At 43.7% G+C, this 25726-nt stretch overlaps 1 protein-coding gene across 1 annotated transcript in view; it reads left to right on the forward strand.

Moving 5' to 3' along the window:
* The window catches only part of LOC140126223 (tetraspanin-11-like), a 44579-nt gene extending 30914 nt beyond the window's left edge, over positions 1–13665 (forward strand). The window contains exons 4-8 of the mRNA XM_072145430.1: positions 2368–2442; positions 4306–4410; positions 5293–5454; positions 6268–6354; positions 9123–13665. Of these exons, the coding sequence (XP_072001531.1) occupies positions 2368–2442; positions 4306–4410; positions 5293–5454; positions 6268–6354; positions 9123–9209 (516 nt within the window). The 3' untranslated portion in view covers positions 9210–13665. The remainder of the gene's footprint in view (positions 1–2367; positions 2443–4305; positions 4411–5292; positions 5455–6267; positions 6355–9122) is intronic.
* The last annotated feature ends 12061 nt before the right edge of the window (positions 13666–25726 follow it).

Genomic DNA, 25726 nt, shown 5'->3' on the forward strand with positions numbered 1-25726 from the left:
CTATTATCTGCAGTGGTCAATGTAATATCTGCCTATGCTGAAAAAAGCTGAATGAAAGCTGAAAAGTGATCTCAACAGATCAGGAAGTATCAGACTAAACTTGGAAAACATGTGAAAACTGCTACATTTTTTTAACAATAATTTAGGTAAAAACTTAGAAAAAACGTTATATTCCTGGGGTAAAAACACCTTTACATGGCTAGGACGCTGCGCAATTTTCAAAATGAACGTTCTCCCCCGCATTCTCTTCCTCTTTCAAGCGCTTCCCATTTGCCTTCCGTCAGCCTTTTTTCGCACAATCCAAGCCATCCAGCATTCATTCATATGGGCCGGAAAACCGGCGAGACTGAAAAGGGAGGTCTTATGTAGACCCAAAGACCGGGGGGGTCTTGCTCTTCCGGAAATCAGATCCTACCATCGGGCGGCACATTTAGTGAGAGTGATTGACTGGTGTCGCCACGCTAAAAGTAAATCCTGGGTACCCCTTGAACAGCACTCCTCAACGGTACCGCTATCTGCCACCCCGTGGCTCGACAAATCCTTGACACTCGGACTGCGCAACCACCCGACTATATGGCTTACTCTAAAAGTATGCCATTCAGATGTTGTTAGAGGCCCTCTCATCTCCGCTCACTCGTCCATGTCCCCTATTTTGGGGCACCCCAAATTCACTCCGGGGTTGGAAGACCTGGTCTTCCGCAATTGGAGGACAGCTGGCATATGTAATGTTTCACATTTCCGAGCAAACAACTCTTGGCGATCCCTTCTAAACATAGCAGAGTCCTCAGGGGTTTCGGTCCTCAGGAGTCCTTGGCGCACCTTCGCATTACAGACCTTCCTGCACACCTTACCCCCCCCCAGACTCTTACGACGATACTCTTACTCCCTTTGAAACTATATGCTCGGGCACCGGACAGTTGAGACATGGCCTCTCCATTACTTATAACATCTTACAATGTCCAGAAAACCAACCCCCTCCTCGCTTCATCTCCCAGTGGGAACAAGATCTCCAAGTGACGTTTACACCAGAGCAAAGGGAGCGAATTTTCTCTCTATCACACGAGTCATCTATCAGCTCACGCTTCCAAGAAGCTAACTACAAATTGCTATCCAGATGGTATCGGGTCCCGTCCGGACTCCATAGCCTGTTTCCGGACGCGGACCCAACATGCTGGAGGTGTGGGGCGGCGGAGGGCACGTTCCTTCACACTTTCTGGTCATGTCCCACTTTGACTCCCTTTTGGGACGCAGTCCAATCTACGATTAGGCAGATTGATGACTACTCTCTGCCCCTTGATGCGGCTCTATTCCTTCTTCAACATAGCGAGATCTCACTCCAGGTGTACAAGCGCTCGCTTCTCCCCTTCCTCGTTATGGCGGCAAGATCATGCATTCCCCTTTTGTGGCGACAAACGGTTACCCGGTCTGTGTCCTTCTGGCTTTCGAAGGTTAATGAAATAATGCTCATGGAAGAACTTAGTGCCTCAATTCATGACACATTTGAGAAATTCCACAAGACCTGGCTTCCCTGGACTCAGTTCAGGCAATCAACCGAGTACAGGTCCCTCCTGGCCACTGGCGAATAGTGAGCCCACCTACATGGACGCCCATCCAGTCCTGGCTGCCTGGAAATCCCATAACCCCCCAACCCCACCCCACCGGTCCCTGTCTGTGGCCGGGCTCCCCCTCCCCCTTCTTTTTTTTTTTTTTCTCTTTCTCCTTTCTTTCTTTTTTCTCCTTTCCCCACTCTTCTCTGTCCTCCCCCTTTATCCCTCCTTCCCTCCACCCCATTTCCCAACCTCCCCCCACGTCCTTTTTCTCTCTCCTCTTGGAAAACACCTTGTCCCCCCCTTCTTTCTGTATTTGGCCTTCCTGGGCTCACCAGCGAACGTTTAGCCGCCCAGCGTAGCTGACGGTGAAAACCTAAGCCTGACCGTGTTTCTGCGGTCATGTCACATATATGCATTCTTTTGTTCTATTTGTTGTCCTGTCTTGCCTATATGCATATTCTACTCCACTTACTGTTAAAAATTGTTATATAAATAAAGAATTTCAAAAAAAAAAAAAGAAAAAACTTTATAAAATTTTATATTTTCACCTGCGTAGGGTTTGATGATGATTTTGTCAGAAAAAAAAAATTCATAACAGAACAATTGAAACAATGGATCATTGTCTGATAATACAATCCCCGTTACCGGTGCCTCCGCGTGGTGTCACATTGTATTTACACAGCGCCACCTACTGGACAAACAGAATAGTTAATGATTTTTGCTGTGTTATACAAAAAATATTTAAAAAAATAACCCAAATAAAAAATGGCAGGTCTGAGTGACAGGTAACTGTCCACATTGTTCCTTTTTCCTGCAGTATTTGGCTATCCTGATCTCAGTGTATACGGCAGAGCTGGCGGCCGGGGTGCTCTCTTATATGTACTATGAAACAGTAAGTATCATCTTTAGCATTGTCCAAAAAGGAGGAGCTTCTAGTGGAGGCCACCACAGGGTCACTGAGATCTTCTGATGTCCACCCCTGACCCTGACCATAGGCTTCTTTAGGCCATAAAGAAATCATGAATTGATATTCTGTGTGCTAGTTAATTAAAACCTTGTGTGTTTTAGTAGCAGCAGGACTGTGATAAATTCATTTATATTCTAGTATTGGGGTCGTCTCCTCCTGCTGTGTATTTAGCTCTCTGCTCCGAGGATCGGTGGCTTGTCCTTACACTTCTGTGCACTTAGCTCTTTGTTCCCAGGATTGGGGGCGTATCCTCACACTGCTGTGCATTTAGCTCTCTGCTCCAAGTATTGGTAGCATGCCCTCACACCGCTGTGCACTTAGCTCTCTGCTCCCAGGATTTGGGGCGTATCCTCACAATGCTGTGCATTTAGCTCTCTTCTCCGAGGATTGGTGGCTTGTCCTTACACTTCTGTGCACTTAGCTCTTTGTTCCCCAGATTGGGGGCGTATCCTCACACTGCTGTGCATTTAGCTCTCTGCTCCCAGGATTCGGGTGTGTGTACTGACACTGCTGTGCATTTAGCTCTCTGTTCCAAGGATTGGTAGCATGTCCTCACACTGCTGTGCACTTAACTCTCTGCCCCCAGGATTGCGGTCGTATCCTCACACTGCTGTGCAATTCGCTCTCTGCCCTGAGAATTGGCGGCATGTCCTGACACTGTTGTGCACTTAGCTCTCTACCCCCAGGATTGAGGTTGTATCCTTACACTCCTTTGCATTTAGCTCTCTGCCCCCAGAATTGGTGGCATGTCCTCACACTGCTGTGCATTTAGCTCTCTGCTGCCAGAATTGGGGGTCATATCCTCACACTGCTGTGCACTTAGCTCTCTGCCCCCAAGATTGGGGGCGTGTCTGTCCTCACACTGCTGTGTATTTAAAACACTATAGGACAGCTATATGAGTGACTTCTGCAGTATTTTACCAGAAACCTGCTACCATTTTCACTTAGATTACAGGGAAGGGTCTATTGAGCAGCTCAATACAGAGAGCTAAGAGCACAGCAGTGTGAGGACAGACACCAAGTCAGGGGTTAACCTAAACTCTCTGCTGCATGAAGCAAACTATAAGACATTGCCTCCTCCACCCCATCCAGAAGTAATATTGTATGTTATTATTTCAGTAGGTGGGATCTCCATGCCGTCTCACATGGGTGTGAAGAGAAACTATTTTTGTAAGGTTCTGCTTTGTGCCCCTGATTCAGCCGCCCACCTTTCCGCAGCTAGTGCCGCCTGAGGCAAGAAACTCCACTCTTCTCATGGCTGGTGGACCCTTGCCCCTAATGCACTAGGAGCTACAAACATGGACATTTGATGCTACTCATACCAAACACAAAGGTATGATATTGGAGATCTCCAGAGAGAATACCTCACAGTGGCTGCAGAGAGCACAGAGCACAGTAGTGTGAGGACACACCCACAACACAATTAGAGAAGCTACAATCCCAGAATGTAAATCCATTTTCACAGTCCTGCTGCTACTAGTAACAAACAAGTATGTTTACAGCTGGAACTGGGGTCACGGCTGATATACTGTGTAATGTGGGGAAATATGCTCCGCCCCTGATGTCACCGCTGACGTGTCGGGAGATCGCTGACCACACCCATCAGCCGAATAATCGATTCTTAATGTTATTAGTGTAAATATTGGGATCTCCTCAATTTGGGGAAGTCTCTGATTTACTTTCCAAATGATATCTCAAGGCTCTGGAATGGGTCGGACATTAACTTGAGAATTATATCAGGTCTCTATATGGCAAAAATAATCCACAAATTTGAACTTTCTGTTATAGATAAGTGAGGAACTTAAGGAAAGTCTTAATGAAACCATCGCCCATAACTATGGTCAACCAGAGATGAAGGACGTCACTGGCGCCATTGACCACCTGCAGCAGGACGTAAGCTTTTATACTGTCCGGACAATAAGCCCCCTGTATATGTAGCTTTTAGCAACATTTATTTAGATTTCAGTGACTTTTTCCTCTCCTCCTGACCCAGACCACTGTGATGACTTCTCCTAATCTCCTAATGAGTTTTATCCTGGGATTGAGTCTTAATTTCTGCAGAATTTAAGTACCATTTTTTTAATATATTTTAGTGACTTTTTCCTCTCCTCCTGACCCAGACCACTATGATGACTTCTCCTAATCTCCCAATGAGTTTTATTCTGGGATTGATTCATAATGCCTGCAGCCTTTTCGTGACATTTTCTCAAATTTCAGAGACTTTTTCCTCTCCTCCTGACCCAGACCACTATGATGACTTCTCCTAATCTCCCAATGAGTTTTATTCTGGGATTGATTCATAATGCCTGCAGCCTTTTAGTGACATTTTCTCAAATTTCAGAGACTTTTTCCTCTTCTCCTGACCCAGACCACTGTGATGACTTCTCCTAATAAGTTTTCTAATGGGACGGATTCTCAATTTCAGCTGTACTTCTAGTAACAAGAATAAATTTAGCCTCCCATAATAAATTGCAACCCTACTTGAAACCCCTGACTAAATCTAAACCCCAATATTGAAACTTACACACTGACTTACTCAACAGCCCAAACTCCTAACCTCGCTGACACCTTGCTGACACCCCTCTAGATCTGAGTCTGTCCATCAGGACCCACACAGATCCTGATGGACAGACGTTAATACTAACAGGTCCTGAAAGCATTTGGTCAGGTGACCTTTCTCCACTCACTGGGGGTGGTCAGATCAGAGCCATCATTACCAACCTGCTGATGGTTTCCAGCAGAATTAGTGATCTATTAGATTACCTCTATCTGCAGTTTAGGTGTTGCGGCAGCACAAGTTACGAGGACTGGAGTTACAGTCTCTACATCAGCACGGCAGAGTATAGCGGTCATAGAAAGGTGCCCGACAGCTGCTGCAAAACCATGACTACCACCTGTGGAGAGCGGGACCACCCCTCCAACATCTACAAGACAGAGGTAAGAGGCACATTGGGGTTTATGTGTGACCCTATCATTTGTGGGGTCGGTCACACAGAGAACGAGGGGGGGACCAAGGGGGTCTCTGCCACCTATTGTTTCTGCCCACCAAAGCCTACAACTGGACTCGGAGAACAGGTTGGGTGTGTAATGGGTGCCATGCCAGGGTGACATTTTGCTTGTGGACTAACGGGTACTGGTTCCATGTGATGACATTTTTACACCCACCTCTTCCAGGCTACAGGGTGGGAGGACTTGGTCAAGGAATACAAGCGGTCCCCTACTTAAGGACACCCGACTTACAGACGACCCCTAGTTACAGATGGACCTCTCTGCCCACTGAAACCCGGGGACTGCTTGTATGGTTGTAGGAGGCCCCCTGGGTCAGTAGAGAGGGGCACAACCATCCGTAATAGGGGCTGATTGCTTGGGGTCCAACCTATTGGACCACCAGTTGTTCCGCAGGATGGGAGACCGATAGTCCCCCGGACTTCTCCTAAATAGAATGGACTTCCAGGACTGGCAGTCCCATAGAAGTGAATGGAGGTCAGGACTGAGTTCCGTCCACTTGGATGAAACCTCTGAGCCAGTACCATAATGTATTGGGCAAGTCAAGGTCAACATCAATCTCCAGTTTGGAAATCTCCACTGGTCCCATAGGTCTTACCCCCAGTCATTGGACTCAAAGGGATCAAATTTAGAATATTCAATACTATTTTTAGCTTGTTTGTTCTAGTTTTGTAATTTTTAGAGCATCCATGTAATTCATGGTTCTGCCCCGGTGTCCTGATATTTGCCCCCTTCCTATCACAGGGCGGGTGCATTACTATACTGGAGAAATTCATACAGGAGCACCTTCTACTCATAGGAGCCGTGTCTATAGGCATCGCCTGCTTCCAGGTAGGATCACCGCCATCATGAGATCCATGTATCACAGCCAGTAGATTGTATTATGGCAGAGCAAGGAAACAATAATTGTATCGTGTCCTTAGGAAGTCCATATAGTTATAAAGTATGCGGCAAACTCATGAGCTCCCCCTAGTGGAGACTGAAGGAAGCTGAAATTTTAATTTTTTATTTAACTGTATTCTACAGAACATTTGGAACTTTGTATATAAATATACTATAATATTTATACGTATATGATAAATTAAGAATTTCATCATGTAAAATTTTTGGAGTTCTGATTGAAAAAGGGATTTACTTCTAGAAACAGCTCCACCCTGTCTATGTGGTTATGTCAGGTATTACAGCACAGCTTCTTTTATGTGAATGGGGCTGAACTGCAATACCAAATATATCCTACGGACAGGGGTGGTGCAATTTCTGGAAGAAGGCAGCTATGTTTATTCTAATCCTGGACAACCCCTTTAAGGTACATTGGAATAAGCACATTCTACACACTGGATCAATATCCCTTTAAAGCCAGAGAATCTTCCATCTCATCTTCCTCTGTGGAACAGCCGGGTAATAAGGCAATGGAAATATTAGCTCATTTGTCTTTGTATTGTAACAGCCGGGCTCCACTTCATGTCACATCTTGACCCTCGTTAAAACAATACGTTTTAAATCTTCAATAAAAAATTGTATTAAAGTGCCCCTTCATCCGGCAGCTTCTGCACTCATGCGACATCAGAAGAAATAGCGATTTAGCAGATGTTGGGTAAAATTGAGAATTTACACAATTTGAACTCAATGGGGAAGAAGTTAAGGACAATGTCGCCATCTGCTGGACAAATTGTAATACTACAATCTGGCTGTTATAAAACTTTCTTACGCATACATAAAAGGTGTAAATTTTTCGGGGATTTTTCTGATCGAAAAGAAACAGCTTTTCTCCATGGGAAGAATAAAATGCAAATTAGATCCAATGTGATGTCCATAGGGGGTACAAGTAAATTTCCCTTAAAGGGGTAATACAGGGAAGATAAAAACTCATTGAATATTGAATAACTTTTCGACCTCTTTTGGTTTTAAAATAATTGATCTGGTCTGAGGGACCAGGAAGCAGTGCCTTTACTCTGCCTTGCAATGACACTCCAACTCAGCGACAGGTGGCTGGATCCATGCTGCTGTCCTGAAGAAATCCAGTACCCTCAGTCACAGCAGTGTGCAGTGAGTTTCCACAAATCTGGCAGCTAGTGTGACTGAGGGGGCTGGAGATCTTCAGTACAACTGCATGAAAGCAGTCCCCTTCCCCTGGTCACATGATGTAATGATACTTCAACTCTGGGTCACATTATCTCAGTGACATGCGGCTGGATCCATGATGCTGTCCTGAAGAAATCCAGTACCCTCAGTCACAGCAGTGTGCAGTAAGTTTTCAAAAATCTGGCAGCTAGTGTGACTGAGGGGGCTGGAGATCTTCAGTACAGCTCCATGAAAGCAGTCCTCCTCCCCTGGTCACATGATGCAATGACACATCAACTTTGGGTCACATTGTCTCAGTGACAGGTGGCAGGATCCATGCTGCTGTCCTGAAGAAATCCAGTACCCGCAGTGTGCAGTGTATTTCCACAAATCTGGCAGCTAATGTGACTGAGGGGGCTGGAGATCTTCAGTACAGCTGCATGAAAGCAATCCTTCTCCCCTGGTCACATGATGCAATGACACTCCAACTTTGGGTCTCATTGGGGGTCATTTACTAAGGGCCCGATTCGCGTTTTCCCGACGTGTTACCCGAATATTTCCGGTTTGCGCCGATTTTCCCTGAATTGCCCCGGGTTTTTGGAGCACGCGATCGGATTGTGGCGCATCGGCGCTGGCATGCACGCGACGGAAATCGGGGGGCGTGGTCGAACGAAAACCCGACGGATTCGGAAAAACCGCCGCATTTAAAAAACCGAAATTGTTGCGGAGCTTACACTTACCTTCATCCAGGATAGGCCGGTGTATTTGAGTCCGTTCCGATGCTACCTTAATGAATCCCGGCCGGACCCGAATCCACCGCAGAGAACGCGCCGCTGGATCGCGAACGGACCGGGTAAGTAAATCTGCCCCATTGTCAGTGACCGGTGGCTGGATCTATGCTGCTGTCCTGAAGAAATCCAGTACCCTCAGTCACAGCAGTGTGCAGTGAGTTTCCAAAAATCTGGCAGCTAATGTGACTGAGGGGCTGGAGATCTTCAGTACAGCTGCATGAAAGCAGTCCTCGTCCCCTGGTCACATGATGCAATGACACTCCATTTCGGGTCACATTGTCTCAGTGACAGGTGGCTGGATCTATGCTGCTGCCCTGAAGAAATCCAGGACCCTCAGTCACAGCAGTGTGCAGTGAGTTTCCAAAAATCTGGCAGCTAATGTGACTGAGGGGGCTGGACATCTTCAGTACAGCTGCATGTAAACAGCCATCCAGTCCTCTCAGAAATTACTCGTTCACTCTCAGGACCTTAGGAGGTCCTAAACGTTTGACCATCAATCTTTTGTAGAATCTGTAGGTAGTTCCAGATGTAGCAGAGCTAGATTTGTCCCATACACTCCTAAGCAAATCACAGTACACACATCAAGATTTCATTGTGATGACAAACTCAGCTCTGCTACATCTATACTTTTATTACATATTTGGATTAGGTGTAGTTGAGTTCTGTAAGTTCTCTTATCAGAATTCCTTCTCGTGATGTGTGGACTGACATATTAATGGGATTTCTGTATTTTGGGCTATTTTTCAGCTGGCCGGGGTGATGCTGAGCGCCTGCTTCCTGCACATCCTCTACAAGGAAGAAAAGGAGGCCTACAATGCTATATCAGCCACCTAAGGGGGTGATGGGGGTTCACCAAAAGCACAATGCTAAAAATTGCTTCTCAGAGCTGGAAGTTTGTTACAGTTGCATCCAGCAATCCTCTTTGTAGCATGGATCTCCCTCCAGACCAATGTATTAGATAAGGTATGACATAGGAGGCTGCGGTCCATGTGATTATTTTACTTTGGAATATCTGTACTGGATACATTGTAACAAACACAAAGCTGTGAGAAAAACAAAATAGTTTTTTGACCATGTTTCAAGATTAAAGGGATTTATCAGAGGTATTGACAATGCAGGGCTGCAACCAGTGTTAGGTAATGTCCCTGGAGATATTTGTAATCATACCTCACACTGCTGTGCTCTGTGCTCCCTGCAACAAGTGTTAGGTAATGTCCCTAGAGAGATATGTAATCATATCTCACACTGCTGTGCTCTGTGCTCCCTGCAACCAGTGTTAGGTAATGTCCCTGGAGAGATATGTAATCATACCTCACACTGCTGTGCTCTGTGCTCCCTGCAACCAGTGTTAGGCAATGTCCCTAGAGAGATATGTAATCATATCTCACACTGCTGTGCTCTGTGCTCCCTGCAACCAGTGTTAGGTAATGTCCCTGGAGAGATTTGTAATCATACCTCACACTGCTGTGCTCTGTGCTCCCTGCAATAAGTGTTAGGTAATGTCCTTGGAGAGATATGTAATCATACCTCACACTGATGTGCTCTGTGCTCCCTGCAACAAGTGTTAGGTAATGTCCCTGGAGAGATATGTAATCATACCTCACACTGCTGTGCTCTGTGCTCCCTGCAGTAAGTGTTATGTAATGTCCTTGGATAGATATGTAATCATACCTCACACTGCTGTGCTCTGTGCTCCCTGCAATAAGTGTTAGGTAATGTCCCTGGAGAGATATGTAATCATACCTCACACTGCTGTGCTCTGTGCTCCCTGCAACAAGTGTTAGCTAATGTCCCTGGAGAGATATGTAATCATACCTCACACTGCTGTGCTCTGTGCTCCTTGCAACCAGTGTTATGTATTGTCCCTGGAGGGATATGTAATCATACCTCACACTTCTGTGCTCTGTGCTCCCTGCAACAAGTGTTAGCTAATGTCCCTGGAGAGATATGTAATCATACCTCACACTGCTGTGCTCTGTGCTCCCTGCAATAAGTGTTAGGTAATGTCCTTGGAGAGATATGTAATCATACCTCACACTGATGTGCTCTGTGCTCCCTGCAACAAGTGTTAGGTAATGTCCCTGGAGAGATATGTAATCATACCTCACACTGCTGTGCTCTGTGCTCCCTGCAGTAAGTGTTATGTAGTGTCCTTGGATAGATATGTAATCATACCTCACACTGCTGTGCTCTGTGCTCCCTGCAATAAGTGTTAGGTAATGTCCTTGGAGGGATATGTAATCATACCTCACACTGATGTGCTCTGTGCTCCCTGCAACCAGTGTTAGGCAATGTCCCTAGAGAGATATGTAATCCTTATCTCACACTGCTGTGCTCTGTGCTCCCTGCAACAAGTGTTAGGTAATGTCCCTGGAGAGATTTGTAATCATACCTCACACTGCTGTGCTCTGTGCTCCCTGCAACAAGTGTTAGGTAATGTCCCTAGAGAGATATGTAATCATATCTCACATTGCTGTGCTCTGTGCTCCCTGCAACCAGTGTTAGGTAATGTCCCTGGAGAGATTTGTAATCATACCTCACACTGCTGTGCTCTGTGCTCCCTGCAGTAAGTGTTATGTAATGTCCTTGGATAGATATGTAATCATACCTCACACTGCTGTGCTCTGTGCTCCCTGCAGTAAGTGTTATGTAATGTCCTTGGATAGATATGTAATCATACCTCACACTGCTGTGCTCTGTGCTCCCTGCAATAAGTGTTAGGTAATGTCCCTGGAGAGATATGTAATCATACCTCACACTGCTGTGCTCTGTGCTCCCTGCAACAAGTGTTAGCTAATGTCCCTGGAGAGATATGTAATCGTACCTCACACTGCTGTGCTCTGTGCTCCCTGCAACAAGTGTTAGCTAATGTCCCTGGAGAGATATGTAATCATACCTCACATTGCTGTGCTCTGTGCTCCCTGCAACAAGTGTTAGCTAATGTCCCTGGAGAGATATGTAATCGTACCTCACACTGCTGTGCTCTGTGCTCCCTGCAACAAGTGTTAGCTAATGTCCCTGGAGAGATATGTAATCATACCTCACACTGCTGTGCTCTGTGCTCCCTGCAACAAGTGTTAGCTAATGTCCCTGGAGAGATATGTAATCATACCTCACACTGCTGTGCTCTGTGCTCCCTGCAACAAGTGTTAGCTAATGTCCCTGGAGAGATATGTAATCGTACCTCACACTGCTGTGCTCTGTGCTCCTTGCAACCAGTGTTATGTATTGTTCCTGGAGGGATATGTAATAACAGGTAATGTCCCTTGTGTAATCAGACCTTTGTGTATGTTGTTAGCAGCAACAGGACTGTGAAATATGGATTAATATTCCAGGATTGTACTGGGGGTGTATCCTCACACTGCTGTGTTCTGTCCTTTCGCCAGCCAGAATTAGGTATTGTCCATGGAAAGATGTGTGGTTTGTTAGTAGCAGCAGGACTGTGAAAAATTAATTTATATTACAGTACTGTAGCTTCTCCAAGTGCACTAGCGTTTGTCCTCACACTGTTGTGCTCTTAGCTCTCTGCAGCCAGGGATAGCTATTGGCCCTGTACATCTGTGTAACCATACCTTTGTCTATGTTGTTAGAAGCAGTAGGACTGTGAAATATGGATTTATATTCCAGAATTGTAGCACTAGGGGAGTGTCCTCACACTGCTGTGCTCTGTGCTCTCTGCAGCCAGTGCTATGTATTGTCCCTCAAGATTTGTTTAATCATACCTCTGTATATGTAACAGCAGGAATTTAAAACAATGGATTTATTTCAGATGGTTGTAACTTTTTCAAGTGCACTGGGAGTTTGTCCTCACACTGCTGTGTTCTGTGCTCTCTGCAGGCAATGTGATCTTTTGGCCCGGGAAAGTTATGTAATTATATCTTTGTGTATGTTGTTAGTAGCAGCAGGACTGTGAACAATAGCATTAATATTCCAGGATTGTAGCTACTTCAAGTTCACTGAGGAAAAATGGGTCCTCACACTGCTGTGCTGTCAGCTCTCTGCATTGAACTCCTCTCCATTTCCTACCATTTGTGCTGAATAAAGCTCAGCACAGACAGAAAGAGCACAGCAGTATAAGGGCACGTCCCCAAGTGCTACAAACCTGGAATATAAATCCATTTTCACAGTCCTGCTGTTACTGACGACATATACAAAGGTGTGATTACACATCTCTCCAGGGACAATACCTGACACAGTCAAACCTTTGGTAAATCCCCTTTAAAATTATGTAGGATTAAAGGCAAAATTGAGTTTAGAATAATTTTCCAATGTACAATCATCAAGTGACTTTTCATGGTCTCGTCCTTTCTGTTTGCCACTAGGTGGAGTTAGAAGTGATGAGAGCATTGACATACAGAGACCAAATAGGTTAGGAATAGCCACGCCCTAATGTAGTGATGTCATTCAGATGGAAGGTTCCGGAAGGGCAGCACCAAGGTCAGGAATGGCCACTCCCTCATGTAGTGATGTCATTCAGATGGAAGGTCCTGGAAAGGCAACATCAAGAACGATCCTCTGACATCTCTGCAGAAATCAGCAAAACTCACTGCCTCAACGACAATCACTTTGCTACCTGTGTATAACACTAAGAATGTAGACAATAAAAAAAAATTCAATCACATAAAGAGTTCAGAATGCTGAATGACACACGTCACTGGCCAATTTGCTGTTTGTTTTTTCAAAATCCATCCAGCCGTTCAAAAGATACAGCCCACGGAAGCAACCTTTTATCTCCTCGGGGGTGTGTCTATGTATGTAAAAAAGGTTACCGCCCCCTAGGATAGTAGAAGGTAATTCACCTATAAAATATTGGGGGTGATATCTTTTGAATGGGTGGACGGATTTTCATGAAACAAACACCAAATCGATCAGGGGCACGGCGACAATCACTTGAAGTATGTTATGTAGCATTTTATACTTGAGGACAGGTCCTTTTTAGTGAAATAAGTTTGTCACAAGGTGTAGGTAAAAAACTGCCATTCCCAATTACTTTTTATAGAGATCTACATAGATGCCCCATAAGCCCTCCAATGGAGCATATATCCACTTTATAACTGTATCAATGTATAGATTTGCCATTCAGGAGTACGGGAGAGCTGGGTCATGTCTTCAGGCAGCTGTAATGGTAGTCATATTAATAGTTTAGGTGGATACTGCATTCATGTAATATGTATATATGATTATGATGTAAATTGCTGGTCTCTATATATATATGTATAGTGCATGTGATATATATATATATATGTGTGTATATACATGATGTCATTAGTATACTGGAAAGATAACATAATAAAACCAAAGTAATTTAACTGTTCACTGGCACAAATTTCTCCTCCTTGTGTTGGTTTTCTGTTTTCTTCCATATGGGCCCGGATTATGGTGGTGGGATCACCACAGCTACTCAACCTCTCAGATGCTGTGGTCAATTATGACCATGGTATCCGAGTGGTAAAGGGAACAAGCTCCTTCTAGTGAACAAACTCTAGAAGTTCATAGCTACTGCCTTGACTTGATAAAGTAAAGGGAAGTGTAGCAGGACCTTACAGGGAACCTGTCACCAGATTTGACCCCATTAAGCTACCAGACCCTTCAGGAAGGGGATTAAATGTAATTTCTAGAATTTTGTCTTTCATGTGAAATCTCCACCGTTTACGTATAAAGAATCTCCTCCAAAGACATGTGACAATGAGCAGAGAAGAGTCATATTATATCTGAGAAGAGTCACGTTTAGAGGCTGGATGGGGAGTCACTTCAAATACCCCTATCATCAGTTCTATAGAAGCTAGAAATATGCTGCTGGTGTCATATTAAAGATCAGAATCTTATCTTCCAAATTGAGATTCTGTGATCTACGGAACTGGAGATACAGGAGGTTAAATAAGGCGGGAATTGGATTTTTATATGAAGTTCCTATTTCCAACTACAAATTTAACTGCCTGTCGCTACGATTCTGTAGATCAATTCACGAACCTTAAGTGGTCTTAAGTATAAGATTTTTACATTCATTTTGACACCAGTCTGTTTCTATATGCTATAGAACAGAAGATAGAGGCATCTGAAGTGACACCCCCCTGCAGCCTCTAAACTTGACTCCTCTTAGTAAAAAATGACTGTTTTCTGCTCATTATCACATGACTTTAGAGGAGATTTTTTATGGGTAAACAGGTGACATTACGAATAAAAGAGGGCATTTTAGAAAGGACATTTCATCCCCTACTTGACGGGGGGGGGGGGGGGGGGAGGGGGGGAGGGGGTAAAAGGGTTGGGGGGAAATTAGTTCAAAGGGGTAAAATCTGGTGATAGGTTCCTTTTAATAGACATACAGTGGGATTTCTACAGCACACAACTTAATCCAGTGATCACAGGTTGAAATCCCTAGTGAAGGGCTCCAAAATAAAACAAAAATTTCAAGATTAAAAAATAAAAATGTAAATACTTACATTTTTTTAAAATAAATAAATAAAAATAAATAATAAATAAATAAATTATAAATAAAATTAAAATAAAGAATTTTACTGCCAAATCTCAAATATCCAAACAACTTAAATTTCCAAAAACGTGTATAAAAAGTGATTAAAAACTAAAGCATACCATAAAATGGTAGCAAAAAATAAATAAAAACAAATAAAATAAAAAAAATCTCTGTAACGAGAAATGTAAACAAAAAAAATCGCGGGTGATTCATTTTCAATTCATTTTGTGTTAGATTTTTTTATTTGATGCTGTTTTGCACACTTTGTCCACAAGAGGTCCTCAGCGTCCTGCAAATATGGGATCTAATGACACACAGTGACAACCCCTCTGCTGCAGAAGAGAAGACCGCGGCGCCTTCTTCGTCCTTATCGATGACGCAAACCTTGGATATTCGGGGGTCTGTGAAATATTCTGTAACGTGTGACATGTTTTTTCGTTTAATAGGACGACTCCGGACTAATAAATGTACAAGGTGCCCTCAATGTGCCAAGGAGAGGAGCGCGGGCATCGGGATACAGGAAATTAATTGTTACTATGAGGGAGGCCAGAGTCTTAGACAGACACCAATTAAGGTGAAAATATGGAAAATACGGAATTTATTAATGCGGGAAACGTCGTGTAGACGCCTCCCCCCTCCTCAGCACGGGCAAAGGCGAGATTTATTGTGTTTAATTGGACAGATTTTACCATTTCTGTCTGTGCTGGCGTCACTAGATATCCCTTTAAAGTTGACCTCTAACCTCTCCGAAGTAAACAATTGTGTTGCCCGTGACATGAGATTTCTGGATGATTGTCTTAGAACTTTCCGTTGTGTTGTCCCTCTATTATTCCTATTGGTAATTTATGAATAAATAGACATCAAGGTGTTACCAGCTGGATGCACCTCCCTAAAAACACTGAGACACCTCTTAGACATGTTGAACTGTAACACTGAGTTGTCAATATAATTACACATTCTCTTGTGGAATAAGAGAATGTGAATGAGAGAAATAACAGGAACGACACACATAAGGGGAACCTGTCAACAGGTTTTACCCTACAAAACTACCTGTGACATGTCAATTGATTCCCGCTGCACCCCTGACCAATTTGGTGTTTGTCTTTTCAAAATCCATCCACCCGTTCAAAAGATACAGCCCACAGAAACAACCTTTGTCTCCTCGGGGGTGTGTCTCTGTATGTAAAAATGGTTACCGCCCCCTAGGATAGTAGAAGCTAATTCACCTATAAACTATTGGAGGTGATATCTCTTGAATGGATGGATGGATTTTCATGAAACAAACACCAAATCGATCAGGGGCACAGCGACAATCACTTGGGGTATGTTGCAATTTATACTTGATGGCAGGTCCCTTTTAGTGAAAAAAGTTTGTCTCAAAGTGTAGGTAGAAAACTGACATTCCCAATGACATTTTATAACCCTCTCAGGTAGGGGATGAAATGTCCTTTCTAGAATTCCATCTTCTATGTGTAATCCCACCGTTTACCTATATAATCTGCTCCACGTTCAGGCAAATATGACTCTTCTCACCTCATTTTCACATGAGTCAAATTTAGTGGTTACAGGAGTAGTGTCACTTCAGAAGTCCCTGTCTTCTGTTCTATAGCACCTAGAAACATACTGCTGGTGTCATATTAAACATAAGATTCTCATATTTAGATCACATAAGGATTATGGTTCTGTGAGCTACAGAACTGGATCTTTATCTGCAGCTTGCATTTCTGGCCTTGTATTTAGCTGCCTGTATTTGTAGTTCTGTAGCTTACAAAGCCATAATCCTGATGTGATCTGAAAGATGAAATCCTTATCTTAAATATGACACAGAAAGCTTGACCTAGGTGCTATAGAACGGAAGGTACAGGCTTCTGAAGTGACACTTCCCCGCCACTAAACTTGACTCATCTCATGTGAAAATGAGGTGAGAAGAGTCATATTTGCCTGACTTTGGAGGAGATATTTTATAGGTAAATGGGTGAGATATTACATAAAAGAGGGAACTCTAGAAAGGACATTTTGTGAGGGAATGTGGGGGAGTATATGATGTCACCCCAAGCACCCGCTAAATCTATTATGAGGCTCCAGTTTGCACCTTTGTATGGTGGGTCCGGTCTGGAGTTGAATTGCGCTGTAGCCTGTGCCAGCTGAATATAGGTATTGTGCAGGCATGAGGCAAGAACACCCTATGCCGTGCCACTCTATCACCGGCCATACCCCCTTTAAGCCCCTCCATACCCACTCGGTGGACCTGGCACAGGGTACAGCCAAAGCCCTGTGGACCCGATGGTCAGGTTTGGCTGTCTAACTCTGGCAATATGACTGGGTCAGGCAGCCCAACTCGAATGCCAAACCCGACCATTGGTTCCGTCCATCTCTAGCTATAGCTAGTGTGCAGGAGTGCCCCCCCCCCCATATGCGTACTCCATGGGCAAGCACCGCCCCCTCCTCGCCCAGGTGTTTGGCAGCACAGTGGCTCAGTGGTTAGCATTACAGCCTTGCAGCGCTGGGGTCCTGGGTTCAAGTCCCAGGATCAACATCTGCAAAGAGTTTATATGTTCTCTCCGTGTTTGCGTGGGTTTCCTCCGGGTCCTCCGGTTTCCTCCAACACTCCAAAACCTACTGGTAGGTGATTAGATTGTGAGCCCCATTGGGGACAGGGACTGATTTGGCAAGTTCTGTGCAGCGCTGCGGAACCTGTGTGCGCCATATAAGTAAATTAATTATTATAGGCAGGAAAATAATCACAATTCCTGGCTCTGCAACACAACTCTGACCAAGTCACGGCTTGAACTCCAATATTCAGACGTACAAGCTCAGATTATATAGGGGGCGCTATTCAACCACTTGCATCCTAACAATTTCCTACCGAACTTTCCCGATGCCGCGTGTAATGGCCGCCCTCGTGTCCGCGTCTCTCCTCCAGTGGACAACACCGGGCGTCTTCCGACAATCAGCTCCTGCAGATAAATGATTCCTAATTGTCTTGTAGATATCAGCGAGTGTTGACATCACATCTCACAACTAAATATATCACCTGATAATACCTCGCGGGTTCATGAGAGGAGCACAGTGATGGAATTATGTATAATTTGCCCCCACCCCGTTATTATCCTGAGTGATGGATCCGATAGCGCTTCTTCCAAGAAAGGAACGTTTCAGCGCTCCGGTCGCTTTTGTTATGGTTTTCTATTGTGTGAAGCTTTTTATTCCATGTAAATTACCTAAAGTGCTTCATAGAAGTGTGTATTTCTAGAAAAATATTCCACGAAGAAGCTTTGTCCGCAGAATAGCATCATTATTCATGTATTTTACTAAAGCTGAAACATTGGAACAAGTACTAAAAACAATGCCTTGTGTAATAATGTGGCATTTAGCAGAGAATCTCTTATAAATCACTGTGTCTGCTCCTCAGGGGCGGGGACAACTCACTGTGTTTTTGTACCCTTTCCTTGATGTTCTGCATTTTAGCCCTCGAAAAGATTTGATAATTATAAAATACAATGGGGCACATTTACTTACCTGGTCCGGAGGAGATCCCGAAAGTGCATTGTCCGACGATAATGCACTGTGCCGCGATTCACTAAGATTGTGCGCCCGATATCCTGCATGTGTCGCTTCCCCGCTCAGGTCCGCCGGAGTTCACCTTCTTCTTCCCGGTGCATGTAAGTGCATTGTCTTGTGACACAATTTTTAAGTTAAATCCCGCGGTTTGTCCGAATCCGTCGGATCATCCGAAGGCCCCCCCCCCCCCCGATTTGTGTTACATGGAAGCCGTCGCGATTGCGTCAAAATCCGATCATATGCAACACAATCGCCTGCTTAATACCTGTCTCGGCGGTGCAATCTCCGAAAACGCCGGAAAACTTGACGAAAATGCGGCCGCGGGACCCTAACTAAATAAGCCCCAATGTCTGCTCCTCGGGGGCAGGTCCAACTCACTTACTATAGTTTCACAATACCTCTCGTCATGGTCATGATCTTCTGCAATGTATCCAAAAGAGATTTAGTGACTCTTACACAGTAGGTACTTCCATTTTCCTCTATGCCCATCTCTTGGACTAGATAGCCACTCAAATACATACCTATAGGAAGGTACATATACATATCTCTCTGCTAGTACACCATATACCCGGCTTTAAACATCTGTTTCATTAACCTTTGACCTAGCCTCAAATGTTTATGCTGCTCCCCTCATACCAATTGCCGATCCCTGGTCTCCCTGACTTTTTCTTGCCATGAAATGTAGTTAAAGTTAATGTATCTTCAGGGTCAGACTACATATGGTTTCTTTGTAGTCTGTTGCCATGGAGACCCATAGCTCTGCATACAACTATAGAAACAAAGTGATCGGTATCAATCGAAATGCTTAAAAGGAACCTGTCAGCACAGTTTTACATGGTGACAGGTTTCCATAGAGCCCTTTATGTAATTTTCCCTGACATCAGAAGGGGAGTGTCCTGCTTGACAGTCTCCTCCACTCTACTCCTCTCCGTTTCCCATGCCTCTTCCAAGTATTCAGCACTTCATGTCATGTGACCAGGGTGATGTCATCTAAGGTCCTGTTACATCTACAACATCGACCCAATGTATGTATCTGATCACATGAAATCACTGCAGCCTCCATGCAGGATGCCGAGGTGTAGAAGTCCATTATGGCATGTGAAAATTTCATGTGATCAGATAGATACATGAGGTAGATGTTGTCTAATGGCCCTGCCACTGCAGCCATCACCAAATATTGCACTCCCTTCAGATTGGAAATGTCCATAGAGCCGGATCACCTTTGTGCACCATCTTCTGTCTATATCTGGTATTACAGCTGCACAACACCTGCCTGGGAAGGAACTCTTTATATATTGACCAATGATGTAATGTTTGATATTTTCTAATCTTCTAACAAGGTTTCTGGTTGGATAACTGAACTCTCCACACCCAGTGGAAGTTTATAAAACCCTGTGTGGCTGGAAAGTTCCAGAGAGATGTGACAGGACCTGAGATAACATCAGCGTGGTCACATGTCTTTAAGTGACCAATGATGTAACAGAGCTCTCTCTCACTGTTCCACACAGCAGCGTGTCCTAGCAGTGAGACCTGTCAATCAGAACCAAGGAGGTGGGGCAACGCAGTAAAACACACAGCAGCCTGTCCTAGCAGTGAGACCTGTCAATCAGAACCAAGGAGGCGGGGCAACCCAGTAACCACTGAATATGCAGGGCCTCATTGACAACTTATATATCCGATCGGTCATAACTGGACACTACAGAACTCCACAGATAATTGGGGCAAACCAAAAATTGATCACTAATGCAGACATACCCTTTAAGAGGTCTATAGAATAAGCGAATTTTGGTAGAGTGGATGGGCGTTATTGAGCGAATCATTCCCTCTTTGGTAATGTGGTTGGAGAGAGCGTCTGGCATCGCGCCTCACCGCCCTCTAGTGGCCTATTAACTGGTCAGGAAAAATATAGCGCCCCCTGGAGACCTAATACTTAAACACAGTTGCCTGGTGTCATAAAGTGTTTTACAAGGGAAGGAATCCATGTTTCTTAATAAGTCATTTTCCATGTGGTGGAAGCCCGCGCCACTTTTTCTCATTTTCGGAGTCATTATATTGTTCCACACAAATTACTTTTATTTTATCGTTGACTTTTCCCGCCCGGATGAGGTGGAGGGCCGTAAATTACTGGAGCGGCGGATTGTTAGCGGCTATCATTACTTTCTTACCGGAGGATTGATGTCACTGTATGAGTGTAACAGACGCCTCGTAACTTCTCTCCTCTCACTAGAAAAACACAATGTTCCGAAAATCAGAGGAAAGAGCCGTCTATCCATCTCCTATTCCAACGTCACATCCAATAGGAAACTTCTACTAAGCCTGTAGGAGGATGGATGGAGAAACACAGATCATCTATCTATCTCATATCTATCTATCTATCTATCTATCTATCTATCTATCTATCTATCTCATATCTATCTCACATCTATCTCACATCTATCTATCTCCTATCTATCTATCTATCTATCTATCTATCTATCTATCTCCTATCTATCTATCTCCTATCTATCTATCTCATATCTATCTATCTATCTATCTATCTATCTATCTATCTCATATCTATCTATCTATCTATCTATCTCATATCTATCTCATATCTATCTATCTATCTATCGATCTATCTCATATCTATCTATCTATCTATCTATCTCTCTATCTATCTATCTAATATCTATCTCATATCTATCTATCTCATATATATCTATCTATCTCCTATCTATCTATCTATCTATCTATCTATCTATCTATCTCCTATCTATCTATCTCCTATCTATCTATCTCATATCTATCTATCTATCTATCTATCTATCTATCTATCTATCTATCTCATATCTATCTATATATCTATCTCATATCTATCTATCTATCTATCTATCTATCTATCTATCTCATATCTATCTATCTATCTATCTATCTATCTCATATCTATCTATCTCATATCTATCTATCTCATATATATCTATCTATCTCATATCTATCTATCTATCATCTATCTATCTATCTATCTATCTATCTATCTATCTATCTATCTCATATCTATCTATCTATCTATCTATCTATCTATCTATCTATCTCATATCTATCTATCTATCTATCTATCTATCTATCTATCTCATATCTATCTATCTATCTATCTATCTATCTATCTATCTATCTCATATCTATCTATCTATCTATCTATCTATCTATCTATCTATCTATCTATCTATCTATCTCATATCTATCTATCTATCTCCTATCTATCTATCTCATATCTATCTATCTATCTCATATATATCTATCTATCTATCTCCTATCTATCTATCTATCTATCTATCTATCTATCTATCGCTCTCTCTCTCTGATCTCCTCTACTTCCCTTTAGCTTTGTGAATCCATTTATCGTGACCTTCCTGACCTTTATCTCTTGGCTCATCTTGTCTGCATTGTATAAAAAGATCACACTCAAAATAAAATAATAAAATAAAAGAATAAATTCTATTACCCATAAACAATCCAGCTTTTGGGTGATAAATATATGATCGCTGGGAGTCTGATCTGTAGGACGTCTACTGATCACAAGATGTGATTGGGTGACCTGTGTGATTAGCAGCGTGTGACCTCTGCACTATTTACTTCCATGCAATGACCTAGATATATGGTGTGACTGACCCCCAGTAACATATGTCCTGTATACAATACATGTAGAGACCATGTACAGAACAGAAGGCAGAACATCGCAGCTCAGCCCGGGTATTGTAACATTATCCCCATTCATGGATGACTGTGTTCTATCAGCACAAATATCTTTCCAAATATAGAAGTCTATGTCCTGGCAGCCATCATATCTGAAGAACAAGAGGTGTACATCATGGATCCTTGGCCCCACCAGATAATTTTTTTTGACCATCATCCCCTAAAATATGGACACCATTAGCCTCCAATTTGGATTGTTCTTTTGGTGTCCAGTATTGGGTTAGATCATGAGCCCACCGGAGGATCCTCCGATTCTCTGGTGGGCCAGTCCGACTCTGGATGAATGAGGTCTTTCTAGCGTGTCTATAGATCAGCACTTGGCAAATCTGGTCAGAACACCGATGATGTCATCATGGTGGGCGCTAGATATTAAGGATGGGGGGAAGGGGTACAGTCAGGAGCAGAATTATCCATATAACAACCCAAGTAATTAATTAAAGGTCACGTGGGCCAAACAATGACATCCTCAGGACTATAATACAGACCAGATGTATGGCGGAGTAGGGAGCGATAGACTCCTTGCTCTGCCATTTGGAGTGTAGTTATGCATTAGATATAACTTTGATATGGATCCTTCAGAAATATCAACTCCAACCCTGGCTCAAATATTGCTACATTGGGGCTCATTTACTAAGGGTCCAAACGCCGCACTTTCGTCGGGGTTTCCCGAATATTTCCGCTTTGTGCCTAATTGCCGAATTTTGGCACGTCGGCTTGCACCCGACAGAAATCGGGGACGTGGCCGTGGGACAACCCGACAGATTCGGGACAAACCGCGGAATTTACAAAAGGATTTGTGTAACAAGATCAAGCACTCACATGCACCAGGAAGAAGCAGGTGAACTCTGGCGGACCTCGAAGGGCAGTGACACAGGAAGGAACTCGGACGCACGATCTTAGTGAATCGTGCCGGACCCAAATCCATGTCGGACAACGCACCGCGGGATCGCGACAGGACCGGGAAAGTAAATCTGCCCCAATATGTTTTCCAATTCTGTCTACAGACTGTGTCGGGTACTGCAACCTAGCAAGTCAAATGAATAGAGAAATGAATGGGGTGAAACTGTAATACCAGATATGATCATTTTTCAATGGTGGTGCTGTTTCTTTTTTCCAAATTTCGCACCAGCCCTTTAAAACAATAGCTGTAAACTCCCACCACCGTTTCTGGCTGTGACAGACCTCTTATATGGTGTTACGGCCACAGCTGGGGTTACACATCTGTACTCATCAGGTCAGGTGTCAGTATAACCCCCGACCTCGGGGACCACAAGCTCTTAGTTATTGGACTCCTGAGTAGAGGAAATTTCTGTAGACTGTATAGTAATACAAAGAGCATCGATCCACGCTGTATATGTGCATTTCTTTTCTAAAAAAAAAATCCAAATTTTATTACGAAATTATAATAAACCCGTAACTGGAAACATTACTATGCTCCATCTGGAAAGAGAAGAATGCCACCCAAACTCTGGCCGTAAAACGATTAGATTCTGTGGTGGTCACGTGCTCCGCGAGGCTTAAATGTTATATGGAGCATGCACACCGTTTCCTGAGAGGATAACCCAGCCGACATGGAGAAATCACTGTCCGCACAATTTATTTTCTGCCTTAATTTAATAAAAGGAGATGACAGCTCAGGAATGTATGAGGCAGAGTGCAGGAAACCAGATTGCCGTTTCCAAGCTTCTGTGGGACCGCAAGTTTTTCCGATTAAAAATATATCATCTAAAGGCCCTAACCAACCAACAAATATAAAGTTGAATTTTATTACTTAGTAAATACAATTTTAGAGCAGTGGGCAAAGTTTGGTTGTTGTATGTGGCTTACTTGCTAAGATATCTGTAGTTTTCTATACCATGGTGGCGGCCATTTTGAACCAGCAGCAACAGGAAGTGCAGCCTTATTGGTAGTCACTTTTGGATTGTTTTCCTTCTTCCGATATGACCTGGATAAAACTGATCATGACTAAATTGTCAAATATGAGTTTTTACCTACTTTGTTCTGTTGGTACCTTTTACCACTGTCGACTGGTTCCTTTATCTGTACAACACTGGGTTCTAGCACCAGTGAGGTTGCAAGGGATACAGAAGTTCCCTAACTGCATCTAACCCTTGTCTCTACCACCTCATAATGTCCCATTTTTCATCTCCTCTAGTTTTTTTTCTGACTCCGAAGCTGTTTCGCCTGACTTTTGAATGAGTACTGCATTGACTCTTTGCTACCAGCTCTGACCCTCTACCTGCCCTGACCTCAGCTTATCCATGATAATGTCTTTGTCTAACTTACTTGTTCCATGTATTCTGACCTTTGACAAAGTTCTGCCCTGACACCTGTCTAGAATCTTGCTATGTACAAAGTCTGATTGCCCTGACCTCAGCTTGTCCACAGACTAGGGTAGGATATATCAGTGTTTGTCCACCAGAATTCTGGTGTAAAATCTTAAAATCTTAAAATAGGTGCAATTCCTTGCATATGCCAGCGTACGATGCAGTCACCTTTCTCCCTGCACTCACCAGATCTATCAAGACGCTCCAGCCTTCTGATAAATTTGGGTTGAGCTACCAAGTCCAGGCGTGGCATAAAATTGCACCTTAGCCTGTCCCAGGGAACGACCCATTCCACCACCTCCCTCATCACCAATTAAAACCCCATAAGCCCACTTGGCATGGAGGTGGCTTGTGGGGGGGCTGGGGAATCGACTTAATTCCTGGTCTTATTCTGGGAATCGCACCTATTTCAGAGCTTGCAAGCCAGAATTTTGGTGGTCAAGCTGAGGTCAGGACATTCTCACCTATGTCTCTATCTACTTTACCGAACTCGAATCCAGAATCGTTTCCAGCTGTCCTGACTTTTAACTAAGTGCTCTATTGAGTCTGTGCCACCTTTCCTGATCCCTGTCTAGATTCCTGTTATGCACAAACTCTACTTGCCCTGACCTCAGCTTATCCACCGATGCCCTGTCTGTCACTTTAGTGCCATGAATGGACGTTCCTCGACCCATTGTCCCTGAATAGAGACTTTTCCTAGAGGTGGCCGCTTTGTGGTTCCTAATTCCAGATATGATCCAACATGGTCCATGTTCCAACATGGTCCAACTCTCCAACACCCATTCAAAATATAGAAGAATGTCAGACAGAGACAATGAAGCCTTAAAACTCGGAACTGTCTTGGAGTTACAACTTCGATTGAAGATTGAGAACATCGCTTAAGGAAAACCCCCAGACCTGATAACTCTCTTGACATGAAATTCTTATTAGTAGACCCTACAATATTGATGAAGTGGGAGAACCTAAGGTTTTAATCGTTCTACTCAAAAAACACTCCTTGAAGGCTTTGTTTATGATGACAAAGCCACTTCTTCCCAGATTATGGTGAGATATTCAGTGTTTGGAATGACTGCATACTTCTTCTCCAGCTGCAAGGACTCCGACATTCCTGTATCCATAGCGTGCTCCGGAGCCATCATTCCAGGGCTTTGCTCCACCACCAGTAGAGCCACTCTTTAAACAAACATGACAGACTGTAGCTGTGCTTTACTATCTCACCCTCTCTCTGTTCTTCGTTCAAGGAGATAAAATCAACTTTG

This window comes from Engystomops pustulosus, chromosome 4 (genome assembly GCF_040894005.1).
Source record: "Engystomops pustulosus chromosome 4, aEngPut4.maternal, whole genome shotgun sequence".
Classification (NCBI taxonomy): domain Eukaryota; kingdom Metazoa; phylum Chordata; class Amphibia; order Anura; family Leptodactylidae; genus Engystomops; species Engystomops pustulosus.